This window comes from Rutidosis leptorrhynchoides, chromosome 7 (genome assembly GCF_046630445.1).
Source record: "Rutidosis leptorrhynchoides isolate AG116_Rl617_1_P2 chromosome 7, CSIRO_AGI_Rlap_v1, whole genome shotgun sequence".
Lineage (NCBI taxonomy): Eukaryota > Viridiplantae > Streptophyta > Magnoliopsida > Asterales > Asteraceae > Rutidosis > Rutidosis leptorrhynchoides.
In genome coordinates this window covers 137,280,580-137,302,987 of record NC_092339.1, presented here as the reverse complement: position 1 = coordinate 137,302,987, position 22,408 = coordinate 137,280,580, and the positions used below count along the sequence as shown (strand labels likewise).

At 32.7% G+C, this 22,408-nt stretch overlaps 1 protein-coding gene across 1 annotated transcript in view; it reads left to right on the top strand.

The window, feature by feature from the left end:
• Positions 1 to 22,408, top strand: part of LOC139859630 (sugar transporter ERD6-like 5) — a 34,278-nt gene that overhangs the window by 8,616 nt on the left and 3,254 nt on the right. Inside the window, exons 2-7 of the mRNA XM_071848409.1 lie at positions 19,894 to 19,956; positions 21,526 to 21,615; positions 21,740 to 21,799; positions 21,979 to 22,044; positions 22,131 to 22,196; positions 22,288 to 22,363. Coding sequence (XP_071704510.1) covers positions 19,894 to 19,956; positions 21,526 to 21,615; positions 21,740 to 21,799; positions 21,979 to 22,044; positions 22,131 to 22,196; positions 22,288 to 22,363 — 421 coding nt within the window. The remainder of the gene's footprint in view (positions 1 to 19,893; positions 19,957 to 21,525; positions 21,616 to 21,739; positions 21,800 to 21,978; positions 22,045 to 22,130; positions 22,197 to 22,287; positions 22,364 to 22,408) is intronic.

Sequence of the window (22,408 nt, the reverse complement as noted above, 5' to 3'; positions counted from 1 at the left end):
TCACTAGATATCTATGGAATATTTTAATTGATACATATAGGTAGTGACGTTACGTCAAGGTAATAAAGCAAATAAGAGAAGGGTTTGAAGTTTTATAAGGAGGTTATTGTGGTAAAATTAAGTGTCCGGATTTCTTTGGATAATCACGTTTTTCAAACAGTATCACCTCCCTTGCTTTTGCATTTCTGCGTTTTGGACGTAAGAAAACGTAAATAATTGATTTTAATTATTTATTATCCAAACACAAAATATAGATTATTTACGATTTCTAAACGTGATAATCAAATAATCTATCTCTAAACGCTAAAACAAACACCCTCTAAATATACGCAAAAAGACGTTTTTTAAAAAACGCTAAATATTTGAGTCCACCTTTCATACATATACATATACATATACATATACATATGGGTCCTATTATTTTTTAAAAAAAATTATTTAGTAATTTTTTTGATATTACTCAGTAAATATTCTATTCTTAAATCATACGGAGTGTTAATATAAGCTAACGAGTTAATTGCGTTAAATTTTAAAAAGTCAACAACTCGATAGCGAAACGCGGAAATACACATATATTGTTAATTTAAGATAACATCTAAATCTTTGACGGGTTATACATTTTCTTTCGACTCGAGTTGCGCGTCAACGACATCATCGTTAGCTACGAAATAATTTTGCATAATAAATGCAATGAAATACATTGGAAACCGAACTCCGGTGTGAAGCGAGGGTTAAAAAACTAGTTTTACTCAATTCATGGAAGTATTAATTTTACTCAATTCATATGGCTCATTCAAAATGATTCATTCAGATTATGAATTATTTAGCACTAAATTATTCACTTGTTTTATGAAACACTACTAGATTGTGTTGCATCCAGAAGCTCTGAGTTGAAAAATTCAATTGATAGTGTCAGAGAGCTCGAACTTAATGTCACCGAAGGCCAAGACTTTGAGATACAAATTGTTGTTAGTCAAACAATAGTATTGAAAAAGTTGAAGTCAAAACATCTTGCGCATAGTCAAATTGTTTACTGTTTATACCTTATTAAAATTTTAGACTAACCATCGGTTGGATCTTCATATCTTTATATATAGATAAAAAAAAATTAATATACACAAGGTAATCTTATAGATATTTTATGGAGTAAATGTTTAATATTAAATAATAAATGTTATTTAGATATTTGAATATAAATATTAAATATTATTATAATCTTTTAGATATTTTCCCTAATAAATATTATTATTACAGTTACAGTTACATGCTAATACTCTCAATAAGGCATACAATCAAAACATCTCCACAACTACAGGTTATACTACTAGCCTAAATGGATTTGATCTCCAATTTCCCATATATGAATAACAAGGAAATTGATAATTAATTTAAAATTTATATTACATATTACTCTGTATATATTTATTATTAATTCTTTTTTTATTATTATTAATTCTTAAATAATAATTTTTAATTGGTCATATATTTCGTATATATAGAGTTGTGTATATAAGGCGAGCGATATATCCAACATGAAAATTACTTCATCCACCACAAAAGTGCATTATATAGTTGTGCAGTGTAAATACATAATGCACAGTTTGTGGTGGATGTAGTAATTTTTATGTTGGATATAGGTATGTATATCATGAATATATCTGTGTATATGTATGCTCGACTCTCGAGAATAAGATTGCAGCATAATCAAGCACTGACAATTATTTTTGGATTTTCTTCTTCAATTTGATAATTCACAAGAACTACTGTTTTTTATTTCTTGTTATGCTTCTTACATACTTTATTTTAAAATGAGAATATGTAATTAAAAATGTATAATCATAGAATAGAATGTAAAGTTTTCAACAAATTATTGAATATTAAATAAATACAAATTTCAACATCAAACAGATTGGACTTAGTAAAATATTGCAGGGAGGTGTCGCGCAAGTTAACAAAACTTACTAAAAACATGACTTTTTCTGAAATTAATCCCGTATAAGGCAATACCGTTTAATTTCTTTACTATTACACTTTCACATATAAGATTATATGAGTTTCATAATTTCACAATCACAAAATTCAATGGAATCAAATATTTCGTTCAATCTAAAATATTGATCGCAACCTCCGTCATACAAATCAAATCCACTTGCACTTTAAAGTTGCAAATTCTTTAATATTTTAAAAAAGCAAGACTTTTATTGACTATATAAATAAAGCTATACAAAATACAGAGTGGCATGACTACAATTAACTAAAAACATCTATCAAAGACTTATTGCAACCCAACATTAGACTAGGTTCTTACAGTGACAAGTATCTACTAGCATCGGTTACCCAATCGTTCCACTCAATTCAATAAGTTTTAGCGCGATTAGTTATCGACTAAGAACAATTGATTTGTATCTCGTTCAACTCCCCATTCCAACATTTTTGACAGCACAAGTTTTACCAATCGTGCTGGCTTGTCTCGGCACCATACTAGACATGTGCTGGGCTTTTTAGGGGCTATACCAACAGTTGCGCTATCCCTTGTCCGTGCTTACTCCATCGGTAGTGCCAGCTTTACGAACGTGCCTGTTTCGCGAGGCGTAACAATGGTGTTGTCTTGGTATCGCGTTCACATTACTATTTCATGTTAATAATTCGTTGATTATGTAATGTTAGTCACGTGTTAGCCGCGTGTGATGCGTCTATATGAAGCATGTGAGTATTTATGGGAAAATAAATCACAACGGGCAATCTACAAAGCGGAAACAAACATCCGTTTGACAAATATTTCTCTATCCGTATGAAACCGTGAGGATGCTAACACATAAACTATATCAAATGCAATTCAAATCAGCCCCAAATCAACAATCTAAAGGATAATTGAGCGAAAACAAAGATACGAGCTTTTTACGTGAAAAAATCTCTCAAAATCGAGAGTAAAAACCACGGGACCCGTAGGCCACTTAAATTTCACTATCACCAACAAGAGAGCAATACAATAATCCTTCTCTAAATCAACTAGAGGCATACAACATCATCATACTCATGAACAAGAACAATCAACAAGTATATGAAATAATTAAAGACAAAAAGGAAGAACTTCACTTAAAAAGTTGCTGCTGTTCTAGAAGCTCTAATTCACGCTACATACCTCCCTAGATTCAACGGTCAATATTCAACGGTCGGATCTCCGGGGATCGTCTCTTTTCTGAGCTGTTGTAAGTGTAGACAAGATTTGGGGTTTTTCTCTTTTTTCTTAGCCTCTCCTCTCTTGAATGACCAAAGTGGCCGCAACTTGAGTATATATATGCCCTAATATGCAAGACCAAGTCAAACTTGCATATGGGCATAATTGTTGGGCTTTGGGCTTGGGCTATAATATTCCACATATTTGAAAATTCATTAAAAACCCAACAAATCTCCCTCTTTTCAATTATGAGGAAGAGATCGCCATCCGGGCTATCCAGCAACATACCTTATGCTTTTCACTCGCCAAAGCCTTTGTGAGCATGTCGGAACCATTATCGTCGATATGAAGTTTATCAAGTTCAAACAACCCATCTTCAAGACATTCTCTAATCCAGTGATACCGCACATCAATATGTTTTGTCCGCTTATGAAACATAGAGTTTCTAGCCAAGTGAATCGCACTCTCATTGTAACAAAGAACCACATATCTTGATTGCTTAAACCTAAGGTCTTGAAGAAACCTATTCATCCACAATAGTTCTTTGCACGCTTCTGTTACTGCCATATACTCAGCCTCGGTCGTAGACAATGCAACACACTTTTGCAACCTTGATTGTCATGAAACCGCTCCCCCTGCGAAGGTCATCAAATATCCAGAAGTGGACTTCATGTTATCTTTGTTTCATGCCATATCTGAGTCTGTATAACCAACAAGCATCGACTCTCCATTTTCAAACGTGATACCTAACTTAGAAATACCTCTTAAGTATCTCAAAATCCATTTAACAGCTTCTATGCTTCTTACCCGGATTTGACATAAACCGACTAACAACACCTACCGCATGAGCTATATCAGGCCTAGTACACACTATAGCATACATCAAGCTACCAACTGTTGAAGCATACGGAACTCTTTTCATCTCCTCAACATCCTCCGTTGAAGAAGGGCAATCTCTATCGGTTAGCTTAAAGTTGGTAGTAAGAGGGGAACTAACCACTTTAGCTTTTCTCATGTTGAATCTACTAAGCACCTTTTTAATGTATTGCTCTTGTGATTTATATATAACATCTTAGCACATCTATCTCTAGAAATCCAAATACCTAAGAATCTGTTTTGCTGGCCCCAAGTCTTTCATAGCAAAAGACTTGCTCAATTCTTGCTTCAACTTTGCAATTCTTTCATTATTTTTTACCAACAATCAGCATATCTTCAACGCATAGCAACAATATGATGAAGTCATCATCACCAAACCTCTGAAAGAAAACACAATGATCTGAAGTTATCTTTCGGTAGCCTTGCTGAAGCGACCCGTCCTAATCCATCCGGACGAAGTCCATATCGATTACAAACGATTCACAATATTTGGTTACATCGCGAGGTACTTGACCTCTATATGATACAATTTTACAAACATTGCATTCGTTTTTAAAAGACAAACTTTCATTACATCGAAAATTGACGGCATGCATACCATTTCATAATACATCCAACTATAATTGACTTAATAATAATCTTGGTGAACTCAACGACTCGAATGCAACGTCTTTCAAAATATGCCATGAATGACTCCAAGTAATATCTCTAAAATGTGCTAATGCACAGCGGAAGATTTCTTTAATACCTGAGAATAAACATGCTTTAAAGTGTCAACCAAAAGGTTGGTGAGTTCATTAGTTTAACATAAATAATCATTTCCATCATTTTAATAGACCACAAGATTTTCATTTCCAGTTCTCATAAATATACGTCCCATGCATAGAGATAAAAATCATTCATATGGATTGAACACCTGGTAACCGACATTAACAAGATGCATATAAGAATATCCCCTATCATTCCAGGAAATCCATCGGACGTGATAAAAACGAATTCAAAGTACTAAAGCATCCGGTACTTTGGATGGGGTTTGTTAGGCCCAATAGATCTATCTTTAGGATTCGCGTCAATTAGGCGTGCACTAATTCTCAAAATTAGTGATGTTCCCTAATTCTTAGGCTACCAAGCAAAAAGGGGCATATTCGGCTTCGATCATTCAACCATATAATGTAGTTTCGATTACTTGTGTCTATTTCGTAAAACATTTATAAAATTGCGCATGTATTCTCAGCCCAAAAATATAAAGGGTAAAAAGGCAAATGAAACTCACCATACTGTATTTTGTAGTAAAAATACATATGACGTCATTAAATAAGTGTAGGGTTGACCTCGGATTCACGAACCGTAATGAAACAAGCTTCAAAAAGGAAAATTAACTACCCATGCCAGGGATCGAACCCACGACCACTCGCTTGCCATACCAACCTCTAAACCATTTAACCATTTAACACTTTCTGTTTTAGCTCCTAATGAAATCAATATAACCCTTAACATGTCTGTTTTCTCTTCTCCTCATTATTCTAAAAAGAAATGCCATGGTCCAGGCTCGAACCCGAGACCACTCGCTCAACCCAAACACCCCTAACCATCTACTCCAATTCTGTTTCGCTTTTTAATTCATGGAAACATATATATATATATATATATATAACTACTATCCGTCTGCTCCTTCTACATCTTCTTACATCGAATAACAATAGATATCATAAGATGATCTTGGCCCAACTGCTACCTTTCGACCCAATAGACAAACAGAATTTACGGCCCAACATATTAACAACTTAACAAGCCCAAAATTATGTGGGCTGTTTGGTTGTTAGCATAAGCCCGATCGAATATAAAAAAAAATAATGATGTAGCTAACTCCTTGTATCACGCATTGTTTATTGAAGTTTCAATCTTGCATTTTAAATATGTTGACATAATATAAAGGAGTGGGGTCTTCTTCACCACTTGCCCACTAACCGACCCACTGTATAAACATCATCTTTTTTGTTTTTTCGATTGAATTATCACCTATAATATTTAGAATTCGTTGAAAAAAAAAATATACACGCAGTAGTAGCAGCATAGCCTTCATCGTTAACAATGGTATCATCATTGTTCTTTATTCCCATATCTTGTTATCTTTGCGTTTTAACAGAAACAGTAAGCATCGAGATTAAATGGGTGTTGTGGAGGTGAAAAGGGATGTTGATGATTCTTGATGATGGCGATTTTCAAAGTGTGATGGTTATGTTTACTTAATCGAAATAGTAATGATCGATAAGGGTTCTTTGTTTTCTGGGTTTAGTAATGATGAGAAGTAACAATAGTTTGATGGTTAAAAAGGATGATTATCGACGATTTTCTAACAGGAGAGTGAGGAGAGAGATATAGTGAGAGAAAGATATAGGGACGGGTTTGTTTCCCGACTGTAAACAGTGATAAAATAGAAATAATAATCACGATGGTGTGGTGATGATTCTTCTTCGTGGGATTGGGTTTCAAGGTGGTACTTGCAAGTGGTGTTTGAATAGAGATGGTGAATGGTGGTGTCGTGGTGATTAATTAGAAGAGGAAACAAGATGACATCGAGTGGCGGATTAGTGTATGTTGGAGTTGTGGTGTTTACATTAGGTATGGTGATGATAATATGATAGTAATTAGAACCGAACAGGAAACAAAAGTAGTGAAGGTGATGTTTGAAGATAATGAACATGGAATGGTGATCGATGGTTACAATCAAAACATCGTTTAGACACGAACGTATTAGATAAAACATATAGCAGTCTACTAACCTAAGATTTGCAGCAAGTTTTGTTAATGAACGATGAAGGTGGTTGCATGTTATATAGAAGAGTTATGGTCTTGTTTTGCATTTACAGAAAACAGAAAAATAAACAAATAAATGAGAAAAAGGTTGATATGGATTGCTAACAACTTAGATGATTAATTGCCTTTATATTTTGGATTTTACTGGTTGTAGTCGACTGAAATCAAATCTTAGAGACAGGAAATCGGATTTCTAAAACAGTGAGATGGTAATAGGAAACAGATACTTATATTTCTTGTATATATATGTATATAATTGTATTATATATAAATTGATGTATCTGTGATGATATATAGATGTATAAACGTATTTATATGTCTGCTTTTATGGATATCTGCATTTATATATATATATATATATATATATATATATATATATATATATATATATATATATATATCTGCTTATATGTATATATAATTCTTAAGTTTTTGTTAATTAACACATATATTAATAATATTAATAATATTACTACTAATAATAATATTATAGATAATAGACTTAGTATAATAAATGATAAATAAGAACTTTAATAATTTATTTAATAATAAAGATACTAAAGTGATAATAATAATGATACTAATAATAATTCTAGTTATAAAAATTTTAATACTATAATAATAACATTAATAATACTACTTATACATATCAAAATTTTTAATATTTACATATTTTATATTAGAAGTAATAATGTTACTAATTCATTTATTAATATTAATATTAACAAAAATAATTATAATGAAAGTAATGATAATCATATTAATACATCAATTTTATTCAAACTTGTACTTATATTTTAATATAGTACCATTTATTATGTAATATCTATAATTTATTAAATCTTTAATATTTGTTATATATATATATATATATATATATATATATATATATATATACACACACACATATATATATATACACACACATATATATATATATATATATATACATATATATATATATATATATATATATATATATATATTACAATATTACTTATGTATAGAATTCATATACATTTACATATTTATTTACACACCGAGGTTCGTGAATCGTCGAGAATAGTCAAAGATCAAATGCTTACATGAATACAGTTCAAAGTTTTCGAGACTCAACATAATAAACTTTGCTTATCGTGTCGGAAACATATAAAGATTAAAGTTTAAATTTGGTCCTAAATTCCCGGGTCGTCACAGTACGTACCCGTTAAAAAAATTTCGTCCCGAAATTTGAGTGAGGTGGTCATGGTTAACAATAAAAATGTTTTCATGACGAATATGAGTTGATAAATAGAGTTTTATCATCATTGAGTAAGATGGGTAAAATGATTCGATTAATCGAAGTGTATGAATGAAGCTATCACAAAAGATCGAGATGAAGAAATGGAGATTTTCCATAACTTTTGACGTAGTCGCGATTGAATTCCGGAATTCAAGGGATTTAAAGAAAATCTTCGAAATCTAAGAGATTTGATTCTTCGGCGAATAAGGAGATTAAGATCTCTATAATTAAATACGGTGATCTGCCTCGATTGCACTGTCTGATATTTCTATTATAAATTAATTTTTTTTTCATTCCATTATTTTCACCATTCCTATACTTTCTTTCTTAGTTTATACATCCAAAAGATTGTAAAAATGCTTAATCCAGTTCTAATCCTTGATATTTTCCTAATTATCATTTCTGTCATCCTTCTTTTCAATCTTCCACCAGAAAAATCTGTTTACTTCTACTATTTCATTGAGGTGATACTATTCTTAATTCTACCGTGTCTTTATATTGCTATTCATATTAATATCCACAGTTTGTAACCTCCGTGTTGTTATTGGGCTTTATATTTTCTCTTATATTTTGGAGCTCTTTGCCTTTTTATTCTCTTCCCGACCTCTAGTAAAGTGAGTAATGGTCCAGAATTCGTAAGTATAGAATTTCGAATGAACTTAACGTTCTAAATAAGAAAGAACGTAATAGCACGAGTTGATTTATCATAATACCAGAATCACTGAGAATAGAACTATCAAGAATATATTTTCTTGATATGTTCAGAAGTTAAGCAGAATGAAAGAGTTATGTAACATGACACATGATGACGTTATGATTTGTGAGTCATCACGTTCCATTAGAAACTCAGCATGACTTACTGTAATATAATCACGTTGATCAAGGGTCATTATATTATACTAACTCATGCATCAATTTCCAACACTACTTTAAAATCATTCATAATTCAATCTCGAATTTTAAAGAAATTTAGAAACTAAAGTAGTTTCCTTTATGATGTATTATAGATAGCACGAAGAGATAAATAATTTCGGACGAGAGTATTTATGAAAATATCTTCAGAAATATCGAAGATATTTATGATGATATTTTGGAATTTCTAAGTTCGATGGTTGATGAAGAAAGATTTTTCGCAAGATTTTAACATGAGTACGGAGCAAGATATTCGTTGAAGGTTTCATCGGATCCAGAATTACCTGGATTCTTTGAATATAGGGTATGGTCCTTGTATTTATCCTTGGTCTCCTTCGTGGTTAGCTCAATCCATTTTTCAGTTCCAACTTTTCTGAGCTTTGCCAACATGCAATTCTTTATCATCAAACTTTTGACTGTTAAGGCGGTCTTCAGTTTTCACTGCTTCATCAGCTTTTTCAAAACTTAGAAAACTGATTCATAGGCTAGAGTGCTTTTCAGAATTTCAGAATGAGATATCAAAGTTCTAAGAGATAAATGTTATATGTATACATATAACTGTTGATATAAAAATGCTGCGAAATTTAAAATACTGATTGCCGATTCTCGGTAATTGGTATGGCTATTCTCGTTACAAGATGCTATTAAGTATATGATAGGGTTTTAATGAATAAATATAATGGTCCTTCGGAGAGACTTAAGCCAATGAGTAATGAAGTTGTTGGTAAGTTTACTACTAATGTGGTGGAATATAATCGGTTCTTCGGTAACGATGGTGAAGGGGTAACCTTTATAATAAGGTTTATTCGAATGAAAGTCGAAGTTGATTTGCTGAAGCTGTGACAAAATTGGCTAATTAGGAGAGAGATTGTATAGTTATTTTCGGTAATAACAACGTTAAAGGAGCTAGCACAGATACGTGTTAAACGTTTACACAGGTTCCGAGTGTTTTCAGGTGCATAACTATATGCATCAATCTCTTCTTCCGTAGATGAAGTGTGGTTGGTTCATCCTATCGATTGAAGTGTATTCAAGAATTATGAAAGGTTTGAATCGCAGATTGTAATTGTCAAGATACAAATGAGGTTTAAGATGAAATCAAGTGGCAAACTTGAAGAATTGTTTAGTTTCATATGTTATAATCAATATTTTAATTCATTTTAATTGTCCAATGTCATTAGTCCACAGTCGATAGTCCACAGTTAACAGTCCAATAATTCATATATAGTTTAATACTATATAATATTCGAATTAATCAATACGTGTACATGTCTCAGACTCGATCACAACTCAAAGTATATATATTATTGTAGAATCAACCTCAACCCTGTATAGAGAACTCGATCATTACTGCATATAGAGTGTCTATGGTTATTCCAAATAATATATATATATATATATATATATATATATATACATATATATATATATATATATATATATATATATATATATATATATATATATATATATATATATATATATGCGTCGATATGATATGTCAAAACCTTGTATACGTGTCCCGATATTTAAAGTGCATAAAATAAATACAGAACTTAAATGACGATAAATAAAATGCGTAAAGTAAATAACATAAATTAAATGACGATATATAAAGTGCGTAAAGTAAATAACAGCAATTAAATGACGATAAATAAAATTGCGAGAATTAAAATTGCGATAATTAAATTGCGATAAATAAATTACGATAAATAAATGTAATACAAAATTAACAGTTAGCTAGGAACAGTTAGCTAGGATTTTGTTAGCGTGAATTCTTAACAAAATTTTTTTATAGTTAATTTGTTTGTTTCTAACAAATTTTATTTTGTCAAATGTTTTCTTCACTATGCCACTTGTTGGATTCTGATAAATCAAATCCAAATATGAAATTGAATAGAAATGGTTATTCTGCGGTGAACGGATACATATATCTGTGAATGTAAGTAGGATAGTAAATGACCGTTGAATCAGATTTGAAGAATGTACAGTGTAACTTATTAATGTGAAATCTTAAATATTCCTCGGGTATTACCTACCCGTTAAAATATTTTCATCATTAACAGTTTGTACAAAAGAATTTTTAATTACAATCTTTATGAAAACATATATACATATATATTTTCTTCAGATGTAATCATGGATTTAATGAGTCAATATGATATTAAACTCATTTGATTTACCGTTAGAACAAGAATATATAATCTCTAAAACATTAGAGATTACATAATCGCCATGAAGAACGAAGATAATTGATGTAGAACGATATGTAGAACGATGATTATACTCGAGGTACAGAATGAGATGTTGCGGCATGGATTTTTGATGGTACTGGTGCTGTTATTGATGGTACTGTTGGTGCCGGTGATGTTGCTGAAGCTGGTACGTTTTGCACCATATTCTCCAAATTGATTACTCGAGCGTGAAGCTCGTTGACTTCTTCCATTATTCTGGAATGATTGTCGGTTGGAACGAGCGGATGAATGAGGTTGAGAATTTTGGATATCATATAATCATGGCGAGATATCCTGGAAATGAGAGTGAATATAGTGTATCGAAGTGGTTCGCCGGTAAGTGCTTCAGGTTCTCCACCAAGAGATGAATTCGGTTGGTGAAAGGGATCGCCTTCTTCGCGTCTCCATTGATTAAGTCGACTACGATCCCATCAGATGAATTGGGGATGGATGATTGGTTGATTCATTCTGGTGACACTGCTTTCGGAGCTTAGGTGAAACTCCATATCTGAATAGCTGTTGGAATTCGAGGAATTCGAACTGGTTGAGGGATTTATCTCGTACGATCAGATGAAGGATTTTCGATAAGAAATAGATTATAGGATGTAGATTAGTACCCTGCAATACATAATTTACATATGCATATATAATACTAAAATCCCATAAGTTACGGAGGAATCTACGGAATATGTCAGACAAAGTTTACAGTAACAGATACACTAAGATATGAATTTTGTCTATACACTATTCATGCAATTAATGCAGTAACATGTGTCTAGACTAAGAATTATAAGCAGGTAATTTCCTAAGGATGATAAGCAGATGATTTCTGACTAGAAATGATAAGCAAAACTTTTGACATGCAGACATGGTCGAAGTCCAGACCCACTAATGCATCTAAACAACTATCAATTAGACACACTAATGCAAGACCTGGTTCGCTAAGACCACCGCTATGATACCAACTGAAGCGACCCGTCCTAATCCATCCGGACGAAGTCCATATCGATTAAAAACGATTCACAATAGTTGGTTACATCGCGAGGTACTTGACCTCTATATGATACAATTTTACAAACATTGCATTCGTTTTTAAAAGACAAACTTTCATTACATCGAAAGTTGATGGCATGCATACCATTTCATAATACATCTAACTATAATTGACTTAATAATAATCCTGGTGAACTCAACGACTCGAATGCAACGTCTTTCAAAATATGTCATGAATGACTCCAAGTAATATCTCTAAAATGAGCTAATGCACAGCGGAAGATTTCTTTAATATCTGAGAATAAACATGCTTTAAAGTGTCAACAAAAAGGTTGGTGAGTTCATTAGTTTAACATAAATAATCATTTCCATCATTTTAATAGACCACATGATTTTCATTTCCAGTTCTCATAAATATACGTCCCATGCATAGAGACAAAAATCATTCATATGGATTGAACACCTGGTAACCGACATTAACAAGATGCATATAAGAATATCCCCTATCATTCCGGGAAATCCATCGGACATGATAAAAACGAATTCGAAGTACTAAAGCATCCGGTACTTTGGATGGGGTTTGTTAGGCCCAATAGATCTATCTTTAGGATTCACGTCAATTAGTCGTGCACTAATTCTCAAAATTAGTGATGTTCCCTAATTCTTAGGCTACCAAGCAAAAAGGGGCATATTCGGCTTCGATCATTCAACCATATAATGTAGTTTCGATTACTTGTGTCTATTTCGTAAAACATTTATAAAAATTGCGCATGTATTCTCAGCCCAAAAATATAAAGGGTAAAAAGGCAAATGAAACTCACCATATTGTATTTTGTAGTAAAAATACATATGACGTCATTAAATAAGTGTAGGGTTGACCTCAGATTCACGAACCTTAATGAAACAAGCTCCAAAAAGGAAAATTAACTACCCATGCCCGGGCTCGAACCCACGACCACTCGCTTGCCATACCAACCTCTAAACCATTTAACCATTTAACACTTTCTGTTTTAGCTCCTGATGAAATCAATATAACCCTTAACATGTCTGTTTTCTCTTCTCCTCATTATTCTAAAAAGAAATGCCATGGTCAAGGCTCGAACCCGAGACCACTCGCTCAACCCAAACACCCCTAACCATCTACTCCAATTCTGTTTCGCTTTTTAATTCATGGAAACATATATATATATATAACTACTATCCGTCTGCTCCTTCTACATCTTCTTACATCGAATAACAATAGATATCATAAGATGATCTTGGCCCAACTGCTACCTTTCGACCCAATAGACAAACAGAATTTACGGCCCAACATATTAACAACTTAACAAGCCCAAAATTATGTGGGCTGTTTGGTTGTTAGCATAAGCCCGATCGAATATAAAAAAAAAATAATGCTGTAGCTAACTCCTTGTATCACGCATTGTTTATTGAAGTTTCAATCTTGCATTTTAAATATGTTGACATAATATAAAGGAGTGGGGTCTTCTTCACCACTTGCCCACTAACCGACCCACTGTATAAACATCATCTTTTTTGGTTTTTCGATTGAATTATCACCTATAATATTTAGAATTCGTTGAAAAAAAAATATACACGCAGTAGTAGCAGCATAGCCTTCATCGTTAACAATGGTATCATCATTGTTCTTTATTCCCATATCTTGTTATCTTTGCGTTTTAACAGAAACAGTAAGCATCGAGATTAAATGGGTGTTGTGGAGGTGAAAAGGGATGTTGATGATTCTTGATGATGGCGATTTTCAAAGTGTGATGGTTATGTTTTCTTAATCGAAATAGTAATGATCGATAAGGGTTCTTTGTTTTCTGGGTTTAGTAATGATGAGAAGTAACAATAGTTTGATGGTTAACAAGGGTGATTATCGACGATTTTCTAACAGGAGAGTGAGGAGAGAGATATAGTGAGAGAAAGATATAGGGACGGGTGTGTTTCCCGGCTGTAAACAGTAATAAAACAGAAATAATAATCACGATGGTGTGGTGATGATTCTTCTTCGTGGGATTGGGTTTCAAGGTGGTACTTGCAAATGGTGTTTGAATAGAGATGGTGAATGGTGGTGTCGTGGTGATTAATCAGAAGAGGAAACAAGATGACATCGAGTGGTGGATTAGTGTATGTTGGAGTTGTGGTGTTTACATTAGGTATGGTGATGATAATACGATAGTAATTAGAACCGAACAGGAAACAAAAGTAGTGAAGGTGATGTTTGAAGATAATGAACATGGAATGGTGATCGATGGTTACAATCAGAACATCGTTTAGACACGAACGTATTATATAAAACATATAGCAGTCTACTAACCTAAGATTTGCAGCAAGTTTTGTTAATGAACGATGAAGGTGGTTGCATCTTATATAGAAGAGTTGTGGTCTTGTTTTGCATTTACAGAAAACAGAAAAATAAACAAATAAATGAGAAAAAGGTTGATATGGATTGCTAACAACTTAGATGATTAATTGCCTTTATATTTTGGATTTTACTGGTTGTAGTCGACTGAAATCAAATCTTAGAGACAGGAAATCGGATTTCTAAAACAGTGAGATGGTAATAGGAAACAAATACTTATATTTCTTGTATATATATGTATATAATTGTATTATATATAAATTTTTGTATCTGTGATGATATATAGATGTATAAACGTATTTATATGTCTGCTTTTATGGATATCTGCATTTTTATATATATATATATATATCTAGTTATATATATCTGCTTATATGTATATATAATTCTTAAGTTTTTGTTAATTAACAAATATATTAATAATATTAATAATATTACTACTACTAATAATATTATAGATAATAGACTTGGTATAATAAATGATAATTAAGAACTTTAATAATTTATTTAATAATAAAGATACTAAAGTGATAATAATAATGATACTAATAATAATTCTAGTTATAAAAATTTTAATACTATAATAATAACATTAATAATACTACTTATACATATCAAAATTTTTAATATTTACATATTTTATATTAGAAGTAATATTGTAATAATGTTACTAATTCATTTATTAATATTAATATTAACAAAAATAATTATAATGAAAGTAATGATAATCATATTAATACATCAATTTTATTCAAACTTGTACTTATATTTTAATATAGTACCATTTATTATGTAATATCTATAATTTATTAAATCTTTAATATTTGTTAGTTATATATATATATATATATATATATATATATATATATATATATATATATATATATATATATATATATATATATATATATATATATATATATATATATATATATATATATATATATATATATATATATATATATATATATATATATATAACAATATTACTTATGTATAGAATTCATATACATTTACATATTTATTTACACACCGAGGTTCGTGAATCGTCGGGAATAGTCAAAGATCAAATGCTTACATGAATACAGTTCAAAGTTTTCGAGACTCAACATACTTGAATTTGCTTATCGTGTCGGAAACATATAAAGATTAAAGTTTAAATTTGGTCCTAAATTCCCGGGTCGTCACACTTGCTTTCCTATAACTGACTCAAACTTCTTATACCACTGTCTCGGTGTTTGCTTCAACCCATATACACCTTTTTGTAGTCTACAAACATAATCTTCTTTACCCTTAACCTGAAACTCTTCAGGTTGCACCATGTAGATTTCCTTATCCAAATCACCGTGAAGGAAAGCAGTATTGACATCCATTTGTTCAACCTCAAAATCAAGACTAGCAGCTAACCCAAGAACCACTCGGATAGATCCCATCTTCACACCGGTGAGAAAATCTCCTCAAAATCAATACCCTTTTTCTGGCTGAATCCTTTGATAACTAACCTAGCTTTGTACCTTGATTTAGAAGTATGCTCTTCTGGCTTAAGTTTGAAAACCGATTTGTTTCTCAAAGCTCTCTTGCCTTTAGGTAACTTCACCAGCTCATACATATTGTTCTCTTGTAAGGAATTCATTTCATCTTGCATGGCTTCAGCCCACTCCTTCTTATGCTCATCTTTTACAGCTTCTGCATAACACTCTGGCTCTCCCCCATCAGTGAGTAATACATACTCATTAGCAGAATATCTAACAGAAGGATGACGGTCTCGGGTAGACCGCCTAAGTGGGATAAATGGGGGAATATCTGGTACTGGAATCGCCACCTGCTCCGGAGCATCATTATCATCAGTACCATGTTCATTATCATGAACATCATCTCCAACATGTGAATCAACATTTTGTGGAATAACCAGATCCAAATCAGCAAGATCAGGACTATGTTAACGAACTGACTCTGTCTCTGTCTTCTCAACATCTTTCAACATCTGATCTTCAGAAAACACAACATCTCGGCTTCGCATAAGTTTCTTCTGAACTGGATCATACAACCTGTACCCCAAATCATCTTCACCATAGCCGAGGAATACACATGGTTTAGACTTCATATCAAGCTTTGACCTCTCATCTTTAGGAACATGAACAAATTTCTTACATCCAAAGACACATAACTGGTGGTAAGAAACGTCTTTGCCGTTCCAAACCCTGTTAAGAACATCAAAACGCAAAGGAACACATGGAGTTAGATTAATAATATGAACCGCCGTATTCAAAGCCTCACCCCAAGAGGAACCAGGTAACCCTGCATGTGAAAGCAAACATCTGACTCTTTCAAACAAAGTTCTGTTCATCCTCTCTGCTAAGCCATTCAACTAAGGTGTCTTTGTAGGAGTCTTCTTATGCCGGATACCATTCTCCTTACAATAAGCATTAAATCTTCCAATGTATTCGCCGCCATTATCAGTCCAAATACACTTAAGCTTCTTCCCCGTTTGCCTTTCAACTAGGGCATGAAATTCCTTAAACTTCTCAAATACTTGATCCTTTGACTTTTAGGTGTAAACCCACACCTTCCTGGAATGATCATCAATGAATGTAACAAAGTAGGAACATCCACCAAGTGTCATAATCGTCATAGGCCCACAAACATCCGAATGTACTAGGTCAAGTACGTTCTCCATTCGAAAAGGAGAATGACTTTTAAACACAACTCTGGTCTGTTTCCCTGCCAAACAGTGAGAGCACTTACTCAAATTAATATCACTAATACCCGACAACACATTCTTCTTAAACAAGATAGACATCCCCTTTTCACTCATGTGGCTAAGTCTTTTATGCCACAAATCAGTAGAGTCAACATTGTCCACAACGTTAACAATGTTCTGGAGAATCTTCGGACGCGTAATGTATAATCATGAGTCTTCCTTGCCTCTTCCCACTATCATAGAACCAAGAATTAGTTTCCAAATACCATTACCAAAACCGCTATGATAACCATCATCATCAAGAATACCTGTTGAAATGACATTAAGTCTCACATCTAGAACATGTTTTACATTATGCAAAACCAAATCCATCCCCGTGTCAAATTTCAAACAAACATCACCAATACCAACGATTTTTGATAACCTGGTTACGCATCCTAGCAAATTCATAGTCACCCGGAGTGTAAGATGAGTAGTGGTCTCTACATGTTGCAACATGACATGTAGCACCACTCTTAACAATCCAACTCGTGTCATCATGAGTAAGATTGATCATATCATAATCAATACAAACAAAGAACTCATCCGTGATAGCATTAACTTCAACCTTATCATCACCACCATCACTTTTCTTTTGTTTATTCTTGTCATATGCTTTTTTTTCTCGTTCTTGGACTTTGGACAATACCACTTTGTGTGCCCCTTTTCATTACAATTATAACACTCAACATTAGCAAATTTACCTTTGCTTGAGTTGCTACGATGATTTCCTCTTTTACCCTGACCACTACTATGACTTCTCCTCCGCGTTTCTGTGACCAAGATATCTGACTGTGAAGAGGAATCTTGTGACTTTCTTCTCATCTCTTCATTCAATAGATTACCTTTAGCCAATTCCATGGTGATAGTACCATTAGGTGCAGAGTTGGACAATGATGTCCTAAAAGTCTCCCAAGAGTCCGGTAATGTACCAAGTAACCAAAGGCCTTGAACCTCATCCTTAAACTTGATATCCATTCCTGCAATCTGATTTATAATACCCTGAAATACATTTAAGTGATCTGTAATAGGAGTCCCATCATGATACTTCAAATCCATAATCTGCTTAATTAAGAATAACTTGTTATTCCCAGTCTTCCTTTCATATAACTGCTCAAGCTTTTTCCATAAGGCTTTAGCATCATTATCCCCGCTGATATGGTTCACAAAATTATCATCAACCACTGCCGAATATACCCACATACCTGTCTATGCAAAATTTTCCATTGAGCTTCATACTTACCCTTAAGCATACCCTCAGTGAAAATAGGTAAATAATAATCTTTCACATAAAGAAGATCCTCTATTTTACCTTCCAAACATGATAATTTAAACCATTTAAAATAATCATTTTACTTGTATTAGCTTCCATATTTCATAAAAGTCAAATCAAATAACCTAGCTCTTGATACCAATTTGATGGGAAAATAAATCACAACGGACAATCTACAAAGCGGAAACAAACATCCGTTTGACAAATATTTCCCGACCCGTATGAAACCGTGAGGATGCTAACAAATAAACTATATCAAATTCAATTCAAATCAACCCCGAAATCAACAATCTAAAGTATAATTGAGCAAACACAAAGACACGAGCTTTTTACGTGAAAAAACCTCTCAAAATCGAGAGTAAAAATCACGGGACCCGTAGGTCACTTAAATTCTACTATCACCAACAAGAGAGCAATAAAATAATCCTTCTCTAGATCAACTAGAGGCATACAACATCATCATACTCTTGAACAAGAACAATCGACAAGTATATGAAATAATTAAAGACAAAAAGGAAGAACTTCACCCAAAAATCCGATGCTGTTCTAGTAGCTCTAATTCACGCTACAGTCCTACTTAGACAAATTCAACGGATGAAAACCTTGGCCCAGATGTAAGGAATACGCTGTCCAAAAATGGTGAATATTCAATGGTCGGATCTCCGTGGATCGTCTCTTTTCTGAGATGCTGTAAGTGTAGACAGGATTTGGGGTTTTTCTCTTTTTTCTTAGCCTCTCCTCTCTTGAATGATCAAAGTGGCTGCAACTTGAGTATATATATGCCCTAATATGCAAGACCAAGTCAAACTTGCATATGGTCCTAATTGTTAGGCTTTGGGCTTGGACTATAATATTCCTCATATTTGAAAACCCATTAAAAACCCAACAAGTATGTGCATCATTAATGTACTTATATATATGCTGATATAGTAGAGTAACTACAAAAACCAGACATCATATCTACTACACAAATTAGAATACACGAGTTATGGGAGGTGCGCGTTTCGCTGCACGTTACGAAAGAACAGAATACATACTTCGTAATTTATATGTCAATAGCAATTAATCAAAATTTGTTTAATTAAATATTGTTTAGAAGGTATGTAACTTAATATAATGGGACCAATCAAATTGGTTTTAGCATTACAGTAATTAGAAGGTATGTTAATGTTAGCTTGGTTCAACAAGTAACTAATGGTGTGTGATGGATACATATATAGGTTGGCTTTTCATCTCCAGCTCAAAGTGGAATAATGGAAGACCTTAATTTATCTTTGGAAGAGGTAATTTGTCATATTGTGAGCAAAAAAAAAAAATTGTTGCATTACTGTTATTTAAGAAGTGTAGTAGTGTATACTTGTATATATCTAGGCGCGATGCTAAGTTTAATTTTTTTAGCAAGCATGAAAAAAAAAAAAAACAAAGCATCATATTAACATATATACATTATCTGTAGTCAGTGTTGTAAATCTCCTTATTTCTCCCCGAGATCTCATTTTCGGAAGGCCGCCGAGAAGAGATGTCCATCTCCCGAGATTTCTAGGTCAACGGGGTCAAACTTGGTCAAAGTCACGATTTCTCGAATTTTCTCGCTCATTTCTCGAATTTTCTCATAATATCTCGTAATTTTTTGGATTTTTTAACTCATTTCTTCGATTTATTTGTAAAATTTCGTAAAAATGTATATAAATGTAAATATATTTATTTATTTATATATATATTTATATTATAAAAACTAAAAAGTCAACGTAAGTCAACGCCGGAGATCTCCCCGAAATTTTTCCGAGATGCCGAGATCTCCCTGAAAATGTCCAAACGAGATCTCCCCGAGATCTGAGATCTCCAACCTGGCCTGTAGTCTAAGAATTTGTAACATTTGTTACCAAGTGGCGAGTTTAGACAAAACGTCGAATATGACTATGAATCTCTGTCAGGTTTTTTTCCATGTTTGTGCTCTAAGATGAAATTTTCTAGCATGATCCTCAAGGGGTATGTTTGGCGCAGAGCTTTTAAGAGCTTTTAGCTCTTTTAAAAAAGCTCATATTTAATATAAAGCTCCGTTTGATCAAAGGAGCTTAAAGCTTTTAGACAGAGGAAAAAAACCTAAAAGCTACTAGATATAACATTTAACTTTTGGCTTCTAGTTTTTGTCATTTTACTCTTTATTTAACAGATTCAACTACTCTACCAAATACTAAAATATATATATATATATATATATATATATATCCAAAAAGTTAACATCTACCAGCTAAAACCCAGTTTCGCTAAACATACCCAAGGTTGATAAATGCGCGAGACAGTCGGGACTTTTTAGGGTCGAGCCGGGGGTTCGAGACCAACACCGACCAATGTTGACTTTCAAATATATTAATATATATTTATATACATATTTTAAAGCCAAGAACTTTCTTGACTAATATGTACCTATAATCGCTATCAAACTAAAATATGACATTTTTGACTGATTTGACCGACTTTCTGACTTTTGACCGACTTTTCCCGACTCTGGCCCAACTTTTGACCGATAGTCACCAATTTGTATTTTTGTGTTTTTCACCGAGATGGTCGACACGGAGACGGGACAAATTAGTCACCAAACCACCGCAACGGCATGAGGCATGAGACATGGTCGTTTGCAAGTTGCAAGTTGCAACCATGCTGATCTTGATGCCTTTTTAATTTTAACATCATGGTGAAGAATGCAAACTTGCAAGTTCCCTTTGCATTTGTGACTCAATACTAAATGTTAGATTCAAATATTGAAGTGCTAGTTGTATTTTGTATAGCTTTAACATTTTTGTGTTTTGGAGTTTTGTCATCTTTTTTTTTTTTTTTTATGTTACTTGCAGTACTCGGTTTTCAGCTCAATATTAACGATTGGAGCAATGGTAGGTGCAGTTATGAGTGGAAAGATTGCTGATCAACTTGGAAGGAGAAAGGTAACTCTTGCTGTTATTACCACTACTACGTACTCCGTAAATTTTTCTTGCAGTATTCAAGTTCCATTTTCATCTCCTATAATAACAATAATTCTCTAACTGTGTAATTTGATGTGCTATACAGACTATGGGCCTGGCTGAAATGTTCTGTTTGGTTGGGTGGTTAGCAATTTTGTATTTGCAGGCAATTCTTCTTCCTCTCATTGCCACTCAAAAAAAAAAAAAAAAAATTAAAAAAATTAAAAAAAAAAAAAAACTTCTTCCTCTCATCTTTTTCTAAAAGAAAGTATTTTAAGCCTTTTGACTTATATTAGAGTTTCTTTCATCTAATAGCTTTTATAATTGAGTAATTTTGGATATTAGGTTTCATGGTTACTAAATGTTGGAAGGCTATCATTAGGATGCGGAATCGGGATTATATCCTACGTGGTAGTTAAAGATGCTCTTTATTTCTTTAAAAACTACTTTCTCGATTCTTTGACTTTGTAACGTCTATGTTTTGAATAACTGAACAGGTACCAGTATATATAGCAGAAATAACACCTCAAAATCTCCGTGGAGCGTTTACCACTGTTAATCAGGTAATAAAAAAAACCCCTAATAACTTTAATTTTAATTTTAATGTTAATAGTTCATCTTTAGAATTTCATTTCATAATACTACCATTTACAGCTGATGACATCTATTGGATTATCTATGATGTGGCTTATTGGAATTGTCGTTCCGTGGCGCACACTAGCTCTAGTTGGTATAGTAATTTTTCCGTTAAAAAAATTAATAAAATCTTCAGATT